Genomic DNA, 14,996 nt, shown 5'->3' with positions numbered 1-14,996 from the left:
GGATACTTTAGGTGATGTCCAACACTTGACAGAAATGACTGGAACAAAGTCAGTGAAAAGGTTAAATGCATTGAAATTAATTCACCTCACAAGCCTACATTTGCCATGTGGGCTTGGAAACATGTACCTTACAGTGAGTAAATGTCCAGACTTGGGAAAATATTGAGAAGTGAAATCTGAATTCCAGATAAAACAAGCATAAAACTTGAGAGGAAGAATCACTGCTCTTTGGCAGAACATCTGCCTTGCATGCACAGGGTCCCATGTTCAACCCCTGGCATCTCCAGGTAGGGCTGCAAAAACCTTCTGCCAGTCAGTGTTGATAAAACTGAGCCTGAGCAGAAGTGGGCTGTGGTGTTTCACCTTTTGCCCCACTCCCATTATTGAGTGGCTCTCTCTGGCTGCTCTCCTGTTTGGCTGCTACCAGTGCCCATTGGGACTGGTAGGGCAGAAGGCAGGGAGACCAATGACAGGTGGAGCCAACTAATTCTAGTTCCTCCTTCCATAGTCCTCCCATTGAGTTCTACAAGGGCAATATTGAAACTGAGGAGGGGGGAGCTGGCAGGCAGTGCCACCCCCTGGACTGGTTGTGAGAAGGCAGGCAGGTGGGTGCTGGCTGAGGGTACATGAGGGTTGCTGGGACAATGCCCCATTTGACTTAATGGTCAAGCCTCTACTGGAGACATTCAGCCACAGGGCTACTTTCTCATGACAAAATCTGGCCTTTTGTCATGGGCCAGTCTTCTCTGAATACACAAAGGCACATGTGGAGCTCCTGCATGTTTGTGTGTCCCACCCATTCCTTTTAATATAGAAAACTGAATTGCATATGTAAAGTAATGTACTCGCAGATTGGTGGGGCAATGCCCCATTTGTCCTAATACACCAGCCTCCATCAGAAGTAGGAGGCCTCTTACGCTCATGGAGGCTCTCCATGTATACTGGAACACTGGAAGATCAGGATTCTAAAAACACCAGAGTCTCCACAAGCATAGGAGACCCCTTGCTTCAGAAGTCGCAGCCTTGCATAAAGGCCCCTAGAAAGAGCCATGTGATGACAGGTAAAAGGTGCAGCTACACAGCCTAATTCTGCTTGTGTTTCCCCTTCATGGCAGTAGTGGAATTGCTTTTTAAGATATTTTAAAAGATTTTAAAAAATATGTTTTTAAGATGTTTTATTTTAAAATGTTTTTAAGATATTTTGTTTTTGAGATATTTTTAGTGTTTTGTCCTTTGTTTGGCATCCTGGGCCCTTCTGGGAGGAAGGGCAGGATAGAAGTTTAATAAATAAAGCCTGAAAAGAGTTAAAGCCATGGACTAAAACACCACTCTGAGCAACTGAGAGGTATGGGATACAAAGACAACATGTAACAGAGCTTTTCTAGATCTATTTAGCTTTAATGACTTGAGAATCTTGCCTATGGACTGTATGTAGTTTCTTCGGCTGGTGAACTTGGCATCCTTACAACTTTATTGTGTCCCTGTTATGAAAGTTGGGGAACTAAGAAGGGAAATAGATAACCACTTGCACATGTGATTGCTGTTTAAAAACATCCTCCATGGCCATCCTAACTTTATTTTATTTATTTATTTATTTTATTTATTTAATTTAATTTATATACCGCCCTAAGCCCGAAGGCTCTCTGGGCGGTATACATAAAAGATAAAACAAGCACAGTGTATAAGTACAATAAATACAATAAATCAAGAACCAAAAACAAACAAACAATAAAAGAACCAAACAACGTCCAAAATACAAGATAATAGTGAAATACTGTTAAAATACACTTTAAAATGCCTGGGAGTATAAAAAGGTTTTCACCTGGCGCTGAAAAGATAGTAGCGTCGGCGCCAGGCGCACCTCATCGGAAAGACTGTTCCACAGTTCGGGGGCCACCACTGAAAAGGCCCTAGTTCTAGTCACCACCCTCCGAGCTTCTCGATGGGATGGCACTCGGAGGAGGGCCTTAGATGTTGAGCGCAGTGCACGGGTAGGTTCATATTGGGAGAGGCGTTCCACCAGGTATTGTGGTCCCATGCCGTGTAGGGCTTTATAGGTCAAAACCAGCACTTTGAATCTAGCCCGGAAACAAATAGGAAGCCAGTGCAGACGGGCCAGAACAGGTGTTATATGAGCGGACCTTCTGGTCCGCGTCAGCAATCTGGCCGCTGCATTCTGGACTAGCTGTAGTTTCCGAACAGTCTTCAAGGGCAGCCCAACATAGAGCGCATTGCAGTAGTCCAATCTAGAAGTTACCAGAGCATGAACAACTGAGGCGAGGTCATCACTGTCCAGATAGGGACGTAGCTGGGCTACCAATCGAAGATGGTAAAAAGCATTCCGTGCCACCGAGGCCAACTGGGCCTCAACAGACAAGGAAGGATCGAAAAGAACTCCCAAGCTACGAACCTGTTCCTTCAAGGGGAGTGTAACCCCATCAAGAACAGGATGAACATCCACCATCTGGGCAGAGAAGGCACTCACCAACAGCGTCTCAGTCTTGTCTGGATTGAGCTTCAGTCTGTTAGCTCCCATCCAGTCCATTATCGCGGCCAGGCAACGGTTTAGCACGTTAACAGCCTCACCTGAAGAAGATGAAAAGGAGAAATAGAGCTGCGTGTCATCAGCGTACTGATGACAATGCACCCCAAAACTCCTGATGACCGCACCCAGCGGCTTCATGTAGATGTTAAAAAGCATGGGGGACAGTACCAATCCCTGCGGGACTCCACAATGGAGAGTCCAGGGTATCGAGCAATGTTCCCCAAGCACTACCTTCTGGTGGCGACCCACCAAGTAGGAGCGGAGCCACTGCCAAGCAGTACCCCCAACTCCCAACTCCGTGAGTCTTTTCAGAAGGATACCATGGTCGATGGTATCAAAAGCAGCTGAGAGATCAAGGAGAATCAACAGAGTCACACTCCCCCTGTCCCTCTCCCGACAAAGGTCATCATACAGGGCGACCAAGGCTGTTTCAGTGCCAAAACCGGGCCTAAAACCGGATTGAAATGGATCAAGATAATCAGTGTCATCCAAGAGCCCCTGGAGCTGGCCGGCAACCACCCGTTCCAGCACCTTGCCCAAGAACGGAACATTTGCCACAGGTCTATAGTTGTTCAGGTTATCTGGGTCCAAAGAGGGTTTCTTCAGGAGCGGTCTCACTACCGCCTCTTTTAGGCAGTCAGGGACCACTCCCTCTCTCAAAGAGGCGTTTATTATCTCCTTGGCCCAGCCGGCGGTTCCGGTCCTGCCAGCTTTCACCAGCCAAGAGGGGCAAGGGTCCAGCACAGATGTGGTCGCCCGCACCAGTCCAAGGATCTTGTCAATATCCTCAAGCTGCACAGACTGAAACTCATCCAATAAATAAGGACAAGACCGTGTTCTGGATGCTTCATTAGATCCCACTGCCATAATATTGGAGTCTAAGTCCCGGCGAATGCATACGATCTTATCCTGGAAGTGCCTCGCGAACTCATCACAGCGGGCTACAGATGAATCTATAATATCCCGAGGGCCAGAATGTAAAAGCCCTCGTACAATTTTAAAGAGCTCCGCTGGGCGGGAGAAAGATGCCTTAATTGTGGCAGCAAAATATCTCTTTTTTGCTGCCCTCACTGCTACTATATACCGCTTAGAACAGGCACTTACCAAGGCATAATTGCATTCGTCGGGAGTTCGCCTCCATCTGCACTCAAGCCTCCTCCTCTCTTGCTTCATCACTCTCAGCTCCGAGGTATACCATGGAGCTGTATGAGCTCTACATAGGAGGGGGGCATGGGAGCGATCGTGTCAACCGCCCTGATGATGTGAGTTTAGCATCATCATATCCACTGCAGCTCTGGAAGCATGGTAATGCTGGGCTGATCTCCTAGACAGAGCTAACAGATAGGTAGTTCATGGAGGATAAGGCAATCAATGGCTATTAGCCATGATAGCTATGGTCTACCTTCAGTTTGCCTCTGAATACCAGTTGCTGAGAATCACAGGTGATAATGCTGTTGTGCTCAGGTTCTGCTTGTGGGCTTCCTATGAGCATTTTGTTGGTCACTGTGAGAACAGATAGACCTTTTGCCGGATCTAGCAGACTCTCCTTATGTATTTATATTCTTAGCAACCCTGGGGAGGGAAAGTTTCAAGGTGCATCCACTTGATTATTTTATTTATTTATTTATTTGTTTATTTATTTATTGCACTTGTATACTGCCCCATAGCCGAAGCTCTCTGGGCAGTTTACAGCAATCAAAAACATTAAAACAAATATACAATTTAAAACACATATTTTAAAAACAATTTAAAACAATTTAAAGAACAATTAAAAACAATGTAAACCACAATTTAAAAATTATTTATTTATTTATTTGATGAGTGATTGCCAATATTCACTCTGTGGCTGTGGTCCTATAAACATTCACTTGGGTATAAGTCCCATTAAATTTACTGGCATTTATTTCTGAGTAAGCATGCATAGAATAGAGTTACACAGGTTTCAAAGAATAAAGCAGACAGTTCCAAATGACTGCAAGCCAAGCCATGTATAAATGCTTTTTATGCCTTAAAAAATTAACTCTAGGAAACTTGCAGCCCTATTGGTACTGGGTGGTTGTGACGGGTTCGATAGGTGACCCTTGGATTCTATCACAAGAGTGAGAAATGGTAAGTTTATGTAGCTCAATGAAAATGTTAAACGTTCTGATAAACAATTTGTACTTCAGTCTCCAGCCAAATTATGAAGGTTCTGCCAAAGTAAATATCTTCTAGATTTTCAACATAACTCAAGCCCAGAATGAACTATCCCCCTTTTTTTTCTCAGTCTTGAAAAGACAAATCTTCCAATCCTAAACACAATTAGTCAGAAGTAGGCCCTACCAAGTCCAGTGGTTCTTACTTTCAAGATCCTTGCCCCTCTTGGCTTATAAAAACTAGCAGGGATGGAACAGCCACCTGGGCCAGGGAAGTGATAAATGCCTCTTTACGAGAGGGAGTGGTCTCTGGCTGTCTGAAAGAGGCAGTAGTGAGAACACTTCTGAAAAAACCTTCCGTGGACCCAGAAAATCTTGATAGCTGCAGACCAGTAGCGAATGTTCCATTCCTGGACAAGATCTTGGAACGAGTGGTTGCTGGTCAACTCCAGGCGCTATTGGATGAAACCGATTATCTAGATCCATTTCAATCGGGTTTTAGGCCCGGTTACGGCACTGAGACAGCCTTGGTCGCCCTGTATGATGACCTGTGTTGGGAGAGGGACAGAGGGAGTGTAACTCTGTTGATTCTCCTGGATCTCTCTGCGGCTTTTGATACCATCGACCATGGTGTCCTTCTGGAGAGGCTTGTGGAGTTGGGTGTTGGAGGTACTGCTCTGCAGTGGTTCTGCTCCTACTTGGCGGGTCGTCTCCAGAGGGTAGTGCTTGGGGAACATTGCTCGACCCCGTGGGTTCTCCAATATAGAGTCCCGCAGCGGTCAGTTCTGTCTCCCATGCTTTTTAACATCTACATGAAGCTGCTTGGTGCAGTCATCAGGAGTTTTGGAGTGCGTTGTCATCAGTATGCTGATGACACGCAGCTCTACTTCTCCTTTTCATCTTCTTCAGGTGAGGCTGTCAATGTGCTGAACCATTGCCTGGCTGCGATAATGGACTGGATGAGAGCTAATAAACTGAGGCTCAATCCAGACAAGACTGAGATGCTGTTGGTGGGTGGTTTCTCTGATCAGATGGTAGATATTCATCCTGTTCTAGATGGGGTTACACTCCCCCTGAAAGAGCGGGTTCATAGTCTGGGAATACTTTTAGATCCTTCTCTGTCACTTGAGGCTCAAGTAGCCTCGGTGGCACGGAATGCGTTCTACCAACTTCGGTTGGTAGCCCAGCTACGTCCCTATCTGGACAGAGAGGACCTCACCTCAGTTGTTCATGCTCTGGTAACCTCTCAATTGGACTACTCCAATGCGCTCTACGTAGGGCTGCCTTTGAAGACGGTTCGGAAGCTACAGCTGGTGCAAAATGCAGCGGCCAGACTAATAACGAGGACCAGACGGTCTGAACACATAACACCTGTTCTGGCCCGCTTGCACTGGCTACCTATATGCTTCCGGGCCAGATTCAAAGTGCTGGTTTTAACCTATAAAGCCTTATATGGCGCGGGACCACAATACCTCCTGGAACGCCTCTCCGGATATGAACCTGCTCGTACACTACGCTCAACATCGAAGGCCCTCCTCCGAGTTCCGACTCATAGAGAAGCTCGGAGGATGGTAACAAGAACTAGGGCCTTCTCAGTGGTGGCCCCCGAACTGTGGAACAGTCTTCCCAAAGAGATACGCTTGGCGCCGACATTGCTATCTTTTCGGCGCCAAGTTAAAACCTTCCTATTTTATCAGGCATTTTAGTTTTTCTTATATATGTCTTAATCTGGTTTTAGATTGTGGATTTCTATTTATATCTTTTTTGTATTGCTTTATGTGATTTTATTGTATTCATTTATATTGTTGTACACCTCCCAGAGAGCTGTGCTAGTGGGGCGGTATAAAAATTCAATAAATAAAATAAATAAAATAAGTAAACACCTTTAGGATTACAGAGGATAATTCAGCCATCTATCCAATGTCCAGGGATGGCAGAGTGGTAGACCAACAACACCTAGAGTACCACAAGTTTCCCATCCCTGCTTTATGGTAGGGGTTGCCAACATGTTGCGCAGATACAACACTGTGCCCACCAGTACCTTCTATGGCACCCACAATAGATATCAGTAGACATCCCCTCAAAAATCCATTATGTATTAGCCTTTATTTGCTCTTTGTCTGCAATTCTTGTTTGCCAGCCCTGGCCAAGTAAGATTGTCTTCCAGGGTAAGGTCTTTAACAGTGTGTCCGTAAGTGACTGTGGAGGCCAATTCTGGATCCTCACATAGGTTTCCAGATGGAAGATGGTCACGATGTGCTGGCTATACTAGCAACCTAAAATGGTCACTTGGTAGGCCACTATTTTTAGGGATGCCACTGAGGTAGTGTGCGCTCTGAAAGTAGTATCCCAAAATCTCTTACAATGTCACCAAGGATGTTGGACTACAACTTTCCAATTGTACCATTGCTCTGGGAGAAGGAATGACTTTGGTAGTCTTGGATATCAATATGGACCTAAATAAGAAGGTATTTTTTGCTTATTTGCAGTATTCTCCTGGAAGGTATAGGAGAAGTTATTAATTGTGAAAATTAGTTCATTAATGCAATACTGATATGTGGATTTCCCCCCTTTCTTTCTAGGATTTTAGCTTTATTAGCTGATGCTGATATATTTTTTGTATTAGGATATAGTTGCGCAATAACCCCAAAATGTAGTTGCTTTGATTCTCGTATCTGTTACTAGGAAATAATAATTTTTAAATTCCAGCCATGTTAGCTGAAGTCCCAACCTCACTTATCTGAGGGTAAATTCCACAGAATTCAATGCAACTTGCTTCTGAGTAGACAGGTTAAAATTACATTGTTAGTGTGTTGGGGCAAAACCAATGAAAAAGCTTAGGTTAAAATCAATATCTTAACTTTTAAAGAGGAACAAAGCTCTCTTTAATAATTTCCAATGTTTTTATTGAAAGCTAAAAATGTGTGAGAATATAATCCTAAATGCCTTTAAAGAAGTGGATTTTCCTTTCAAGGTTCAAGTGTAAGAAAAATACAATAATTGCTTTTGCTTCCTAATTGTTTGAGAGGTTGTTGATTACAAAGCAAAGCAAAAGAACCTGTCCTTAAACTTAACAAGGCTTTTCTAGTTCTTTGGCTATCTTTGATCTTCCAAAAGGTTTTAGTTTCCCTTGAATCAAGTGCAAGGAACTTGAGTGTTAGATTACCTGCCGCCTTCTTCTTTTGGTCACAATGCCTGGCATCCTTGTCCTACAGATCACTTTAAATGGCTGTACAAATAGCAACTGGCACCACTGCAGCTAGAATTTTGGCCTTTTCTGCTCTCTTCTGCTTCTTGGGACTGGCAGTGGCTGTCCAGGGTGTCAGACAGGAGTCTTTCCCATTCCTACCTGGAGAGTGAGCCAAGGGTCTTCTGCGTGCGAAGTGTGCGCTCTCTTTTCTCTCTGCGATGAATACCACCTTCCAGAAAGAGGGAATGCTTTGGATCAGGACCCTACTGCTGTGGCTGCTTTGAGGAGGAGAAGAAAATTATGTCCAATCATGGATTTTCCATATAATGTCTAGTTAGGTGCTAAGGAAAATTCTCTTATCCCTTTCCTTACTATAAGAAAACAGCCAGTGCAAATGGCGAGTCAAAAAAGAAACTTCAGCTCTGCAAAAGTGAGCTAGAGGAGAGAAAGTTTTGTTTGTCAGTTAGCTTTATATTGCGTATCTAACTGTGCTCTCTAAGGAGTTCACAGCTGGTATAGCACAGTGGGGAGGAGAGCCTGGCTGGGAGTCCAGAGTCTGTGAGTTCAAATCCCCGCTCGTGCCTCCTGGGTGTCAAGGGCCAGCTAAAGATCACCCCCACAGTGAGTGGCTCAAGGGTTACGTGCCCTGCCACCTGTGCAGCCGTGGGCAAGCTGCATAGCAATTGTGGACAAGGAAGGGGCTAGGTTGTGCAGCTGTGGCAAGCTGAACAGGCTCTAGCCATCTGGGGAGGACTAGCCTCAGAGGGAGGCAATGGTAACCCCCATCTGCAATACCGCTTACCATGAAAACTCTATTCATAGGGTAGCCATAAGTTGGGATCGACTTGAAGGCAGTCCATTTCCATTTTCATACTCAAAAATATTATACAAAGTTTACCAATAGAAATGATTTTTAAAAATCCCAACAATACAAACATTTGAGGCAGTATAAAACAGAAGCTAAAAAATTAGCAACAGCACAAAACCAACAGAGGCAACTTTTGTACAAAAAAAAACCTTTCTGAAGGAAGTTGTACACTGACAACTGCACAACACATTTTTGATCCAAACGTATAGGGTCACTATGCTATACCAGCAAGCAACTCACACATTTTTAAATACAGGATGGTGCATTTTAACAACATGGGCTTAAAAAAATAAAATAAATGATGAGCCCTTAAACTGAGTTCACATTTCTGTTCAGTTCCAATGTCAAGTGATGACTGGCATATGTGAAGCAGCCACCCCTAATCAAACACTGAGAGATGTGAGACGGCCCTTATTCCCTTCACACTTTCAGCTCTTTCATGTTACAGCATATGCTTGGAGCAGTTTTCCCCAATCTCTGTCATTCATGCCAGTTCTCTTTCCTCTTCTGGATGCTTCTTCAAATACTGTTTCTTCTACCAAGCATTTTCTGGGTCACTATCTATTTTAGATTGTAACCTGAGCATGGGGAACTTGTAGCTCTCCTGATGATGTTGGCCTACAACTCTCATCATGCCTAGTAGCCATTGGCCATGTTGGTGGGGGCTGATGTGAGTTGGGGTCCAGCAGCATTTATATGTTCCCCACCCCTGTTGTAACCCCTTTGGACAGAGACTTAAGCCCTCGTCAGATCTTCCCCTTACACCGTTACAATTATGCAAGCAGGGAAGTGTGAAAGCATGCTCCCTGCCCCTGCCCCAATTGCATCACTGTTGTTGCTCTCACAACTCTCCATGTGTTTGGCTCTGGAACTCTGCAGCAGGGGGTCTCTTCTACTTGCATAGGCTCCATGCACAATTTGGAACGCTGATCTTCCAGAGTTCTAAATGGCCTGGAACAGCACCATGCTGCAAAAGTTCAGCTCCTCATGCATGGAGGGCTGTGAGAAAGGCGATGGTGATGGGAAGAGAGGCGGCAAGGCCAGTGTGCATGCCCCATGCTTGAATATTAGGCAGGCGCCATCTCTGCTACCTTTTCGGCGCCTTTTGAAGACTTTTCTTTTTCAACAAGCCTTTTACGTTGAGAGCTATCCCAGTCTGTGTCTGTGTCAGAATTGCTTAATATGTTTTTTAATAATGTTTTTAACCCTTTTTTTAAAAAAAGTTTTTAAAATGTTTTTAACGCTGTTTTGTCTTACTGTATTTTAAGATTTGTTTTTATGATGTTTTAAAGTGTTTTTAGTGCCTTGTTTGCCGCCCTGGGCTCTTGCTGGGAGGAAGGGCGGGATACAAATTAAATAAATAATAATAGTTACATTGAGGTGGCACCTGAACAGGGATTGTGTCAATTCTAAAATCTGTATAATGCATGGTAAATTGTTGGGGCTAAATAAACATTCGACAGGAAGACAGGACACACTGGTTGGCGGTACTTGAGCTGAGCAACAACAATGTTAAAATGAAACATTTTGCAATGTTATGTGGGCACTGTGCAAGGGTTCATGTGAGCAAATCTGACCATATTTTCTCCCATGAATTTTCCCCAGGAGACTTATTCTGTCACCTTGTGCTTATCATCCCCATCCATGTCTTGAATATGTGTACAATTTGACGTCTTCAGACTGAAAGCAACTTGTGTTTGGAATGCTTCAAAATCCATTGGATTGGCCCACAGTCAGAGAAAAGATGTCCATCACACACACACAAATCATCTTCTGATAGGAAAACCAGCTTTGTGAAACCACCTGTTGAATTATTAGGCCAATGTTGGTTATCTATTTGGGAACACCAGGGCTTTAAAAACAATTGTGATGAACTTACCTTCGATGTATGTGTTTCCATAAGACTTAAAATGAGTAAAACAATTGTGGCATGCTATCATACATAATAAAGCCAAATAAATTAAATTCCCATATGTTACATATATTATTTTGTTGGACGGTGGTGATGGAGGAGGAATGCCAGCCAGTAGTTGCCATTTAAGCACATGCCATATTTATTTCCCCTTGGAATTTGAAGTCAAATACCAAGAAATAGATACCCTAAACCTCAGTATTCTTGTGCATTGCTTAATATACAGTTTTATACGCCTATTAACTTTTTTTTCTATTTTCCTCTTTATTTTAGGTAATGGGCCTCTTAACTAACCATGGTGGTGTACCTCACCAGCCCCAAACTGACTATGCCTTATCACCGTTAACTGGGGGTTTAGAACCAACCACTACAGTATCGGCTAGCTGTAGTCAAAGACTAGATCATATGAAAAGTTTAGATAGCCTGCCTACATCCCAGTCATACTGCCCACCAACATACAGCAGCACTGGTTATAGTATGGATCCTGTCACAGGATATCAGTATGGACAATATGGACAAAGTGAGTATTAGGTTATTACCAACATAAATAAACACCAGTTCTTGGGTTCTGTCTTTTTGTCATACTCTAGCACAGCCTTTCCCAGCCTGGCCCCCTCCAGATGTTTGTGACTACAATCACCATCATCCTTGATCATTGGGTATGCTGGCTGGAACTGATGGATGCCGTAGTCCAAACCTTCTGAGGGCATCAGGTTGGAAAAGGCTGCTCTAGCATTGCAGGGCAACACTTGAACAGGCCTTATTTGGGCTATTCCTGAGTTACACCAGCTTCATGCAATATAGCAGATAGGCCTACACAGGTATTGTCTGAACTGGCCCACCATGTAAGATGAGCAAAAAATGGAGTTATGCAGCTACAAGGGTGATGACCTGTAATAGGGATGGGCTCAATTCTCCATAGTGTCTATTGAGTTCAGTGACGACAGACTCCTCTCACAATGATTCGTGCTATTTATTCTGTTTTTTATTGATCATGTAGGGATTTTTTTGAATGGATTGTATGTTGAGATTTTTAAGCTGCCCTTTGACGAATCTTTTTATACATTTTATCATAAATAAATGATGGGCATATTTAATCAGAATAATAAAGTATGGGTTGGAGACCTTCTACCTCTGTAAACCTGTTGCTCAAGATGTCTACATACTATTGCGGTTGGATGTTTTCTATGAGTTATTTTTGAGGTCAATATTTAATTTTGGACATGCATTTTTGCTGCTATTTTTGCTATGGCTTTTGTTGCTATGTTATTTCGCTATGGCTTTGTATTTTTGTTGCTAGACATTATTGTGAAGTATGTGGGGATTGCTTAATTGTATATTTATTGAGATGTTCTCACTAGTTTATTGTTTGACTATTTATATTGTTTCATTTTTGTAATTGCTAAACGTTTGTAGGTTTTTTATGTTGTGAGCTGCCTTGAACATAGCTGCAATGGAAAGGCAGCATACAAAATAAATGATGATGAGACTTCAATTCCAAACCTGTGTTTAGCCTGAGTACTTGTTAGGTCAGAAGTGGGGAACCTGTGGCCTCCAGATTTTGTCAGACTCTAGCACCCACCAACCCTAGTCAACATGGCCAATGGTCAGGGATGATGGGAGCTGGAGTCTGACAACATCTGAAGGGCCATGGATTTCTCACCCCTGCTTTAGATTAAGTTGGCAAGATAAGTATCATTTAGGCTACAATCCCAACTCATGGCCAGTCCCTTTGATAAAGTTAATGCTATTTATTTTGCAGTTAAAACTTAATATTTATGGAACTCATGCATCCCTTGGAACGCATCCAAAGGATATGGCCAAAGGGGCTGTGTACGTCCAAAGAGATACTAGCATTAAGGTGTGAAATCTTTTTTTCTGGAACAAAAATCCATTCTTTAGAAGTGAAACAATGGGCAATTTTCTAACCAATGGTCATTGCAGTTTGGTAGCGTCATTGGTCAATTTGAGCCATTAAACCTCTCCAAAACCAATAGAGGACACTTATTTTGACAAATGTTTGTCTGTAACAAGAAATAACAAGAATACTGCAAGGTAAAGTGATTGTAAAGCAAATGCATTTTTTCCCTTCATAGTAGAGCTACATTTACTACTAAGATAGTGGATTGTTCCAGCAAGATTTCTGCTGCATAATTATTTTCTAAAGTGATGTCAACAACATCTTGATGTTATTAATTGTTGAGACATGAAACCTGATTGCCATTAGGTAAAACAGAGGGGTTGTCCAAAATGAAATAACCACTGGCATTCCACTATTAGAAACACATGTTCTTAATGAGGTCAGCTCAAGAATCATTATAGTATATAATCCCAGATACATAGAGTTTTGTCAAACTTGTCCTAAAAATAAAAATATTAGTCCATTTCCTTTGATATATCAGTATTAAATATGACAATGTCAACCTGTAGTTGACACTGCCCCTTGCTGTGATGTTGTCACAGCATGACTTAAAAAGCTTCTTTTGCTGTTTTTCTTTACAGGTGCCTTTCATTATCTGAAGCCAGATATTGCATAAATGAACTGTCCACTTCAAGTTAAAGCCAGTCTTGTTCCTGGTCTCACTCCAATATTTGAAATGGAGCGATCTTCTCACCAAAATGAGGCCCAGAACAGAGTGATCATACAAGAGATAATGGGACTGTTATGCTCTTTTCTCCAATCAGTGCTTTCAATAAGACATTTGGACATCTTGGGTAAAGCTCCTCAGAAGACAAAGACCATGAGCTGTAACATAAATAAAAAGCAGCACAGTTCAGCATTGATTTGTATGAAAAAGGGGAAGAGAGTGTTTCAAACTGCTGGGCTGCAGTAAACATTCCATTTTTAGGTTGATGAAGAGGCATGGATTAATTTGGATACACCACGTTCTAGAATATAGCACGGTGAATGCTGCAAATTCAAACCAGTTTTGATGTCCAGTGCCGACTTTAACTCTGCTCAGTTTGTAAAGCACGGGCAGGAGAACATTGTTTTACACACTGGAAACTGACCTCGAAAGAAAATGTTAAGGTCTGTAGGAAGCTAGACTAGATGTTTGAAGACTTCCAGAAATAAGTTATTGGTTATCTTCTTGTTCTTTGTAATCATATTGTTGATAAATGTCACATGCAAGTGTTTTATTTCTTCATTACAACAAATGAGATAATAGTGTAACATGAAGAAAAGTTCTGCAAAGTTTTTTTGTGTGTGAAGTTTTCCTAGTCCATGATACCTCCCGGAAGAAGCAAGCAAACAAACAAAAAAATACAGAATACCTTTGATTTCCATGACTGTTTAACAATGTGCAATATGTCGTACCTCACCAAGCTTTGGTAACATCCAAGGCATTATATATAGAATCAAAATTATATTTTTCCAGGTACTTTATTTTTACAGTACATAGTTCACTCTTTTAATATTCTGAGGTGTCACAGTTTGTTTAGACTATCTCCACTGTATTAGTTTTGACAGGTGACCATGCTGGGGAGACAATACATTTAAAAATTCTTATGTTTACATTATTTTTTAGCAAAAATGCAGGGCATAAATCACTATGTCTCTGGAGTTGTCATGTAATTTTAAATTATACAATGGCATCCAATATATAAAGGAAAGTCCAATGGAAACCAAGGTTTACATAAGTTTTTGTGTTGTGACATTTCCAAATGTCAATAAATTTGTGTTTTGAAATGTTAGGAGGGACAGGAAGATGGCAGGCAGTGTTATTTATTTTTCTTTATTCTTGGAACAATGAGTGGGGTAGAGCACAAATACATTCCTTTTAGCATTCAACAATGAAAGTAGTGAATTAGTAAGACTAGGCTATAGTACAGAGATTAGTTCGCACATTGGTTTAAAGGGTGATGGAACAAAAGAAATACTATCTTTGTGTTACAGCCTCTACCAACAACACATGTGTTGTAAAAAAAGGTCTCATATTAAAAAGTGCAGTAAATATTTACTATTTATAATGAATAAACAGCTATGAAAACTTGCCAAGCACTCATTGCTTTTGATCATAAAGTGTGCAAGCAGCAATGATACCGTATCAACTGACTTTCATGAAATATTATTGTTGCCGTTATTAGTGTTCTTCTCATATAACACCATCAACATTCATGCTGCTTTGCAGAGTACTGTAAGTAAAAAATACAGGAATATAGGAAGCTGCCTTATCCCAAATCAGACCATTGGTCCATCTAGCTCAGCTCACTTTACCCTGATTTGCAGCAGTTCTCCAGGGTTTCAGAGCCCTACCTGGAGATGCCTCAGATTGAACCTGAGATAGCATGTGCTCAACCACTGAACTATGGCCCTTTCCTCAAAGAACTTGTGCACTATCCAC

At 42.2% G+C, this 14,996-nt stretch overlaps 1 protein-coding gene across 4 annotated transcripts in view; it reads left to right on the top strand.

Annotated features, from left to right (window-relative positions):
- PAX3 (paired box 3) overlaps positions 1 to 14,626 on the top strand; it is a 140,222-nt gene extending 125,596 nt beyond the window's left edge. For all 4 annotated transcript variants that reach the window (XM_061634441.1, XM_061634443.1, XM_061634442.1 and 1 more), the window contains 2 exons: positions 10,924 to 11,170; positions 13,153 to 14,626. In XM_061634441.1, coding sequence (XP_061490425.1) covers positions 10,924 to 11,170; positions 13,153 to 13,187 — 282 coding nt within the window. In that variant the 3' untranslated portion in view covers positions 13,188 to 14,626. The remainder of the gene's footprint in view (positions 1 to 10,923; positions 11,171 to 13,152) is intronic.
- Positions 14,627 to 14,996: the final 370 nt, after the last annotated feature.

Source organism: Rhineura floridana, chromosome 7 (assembly GCF_030035675.1).
Source record: "Rhineura floridana isolate rRhiFlo1 chromosome 7, rRhiFlo1.hap2, whole genome shotgun sequence".
Classification (NCBI taxonomy): Eukaryota; Metazoa; Chordata; class Lepidosauria; order Squamata; family Rhineuridae; genus Rhineura; species Rhineura floridana.
This window is presented reverse-complemented; position numbering and strand designations above follow the sequence as displayed.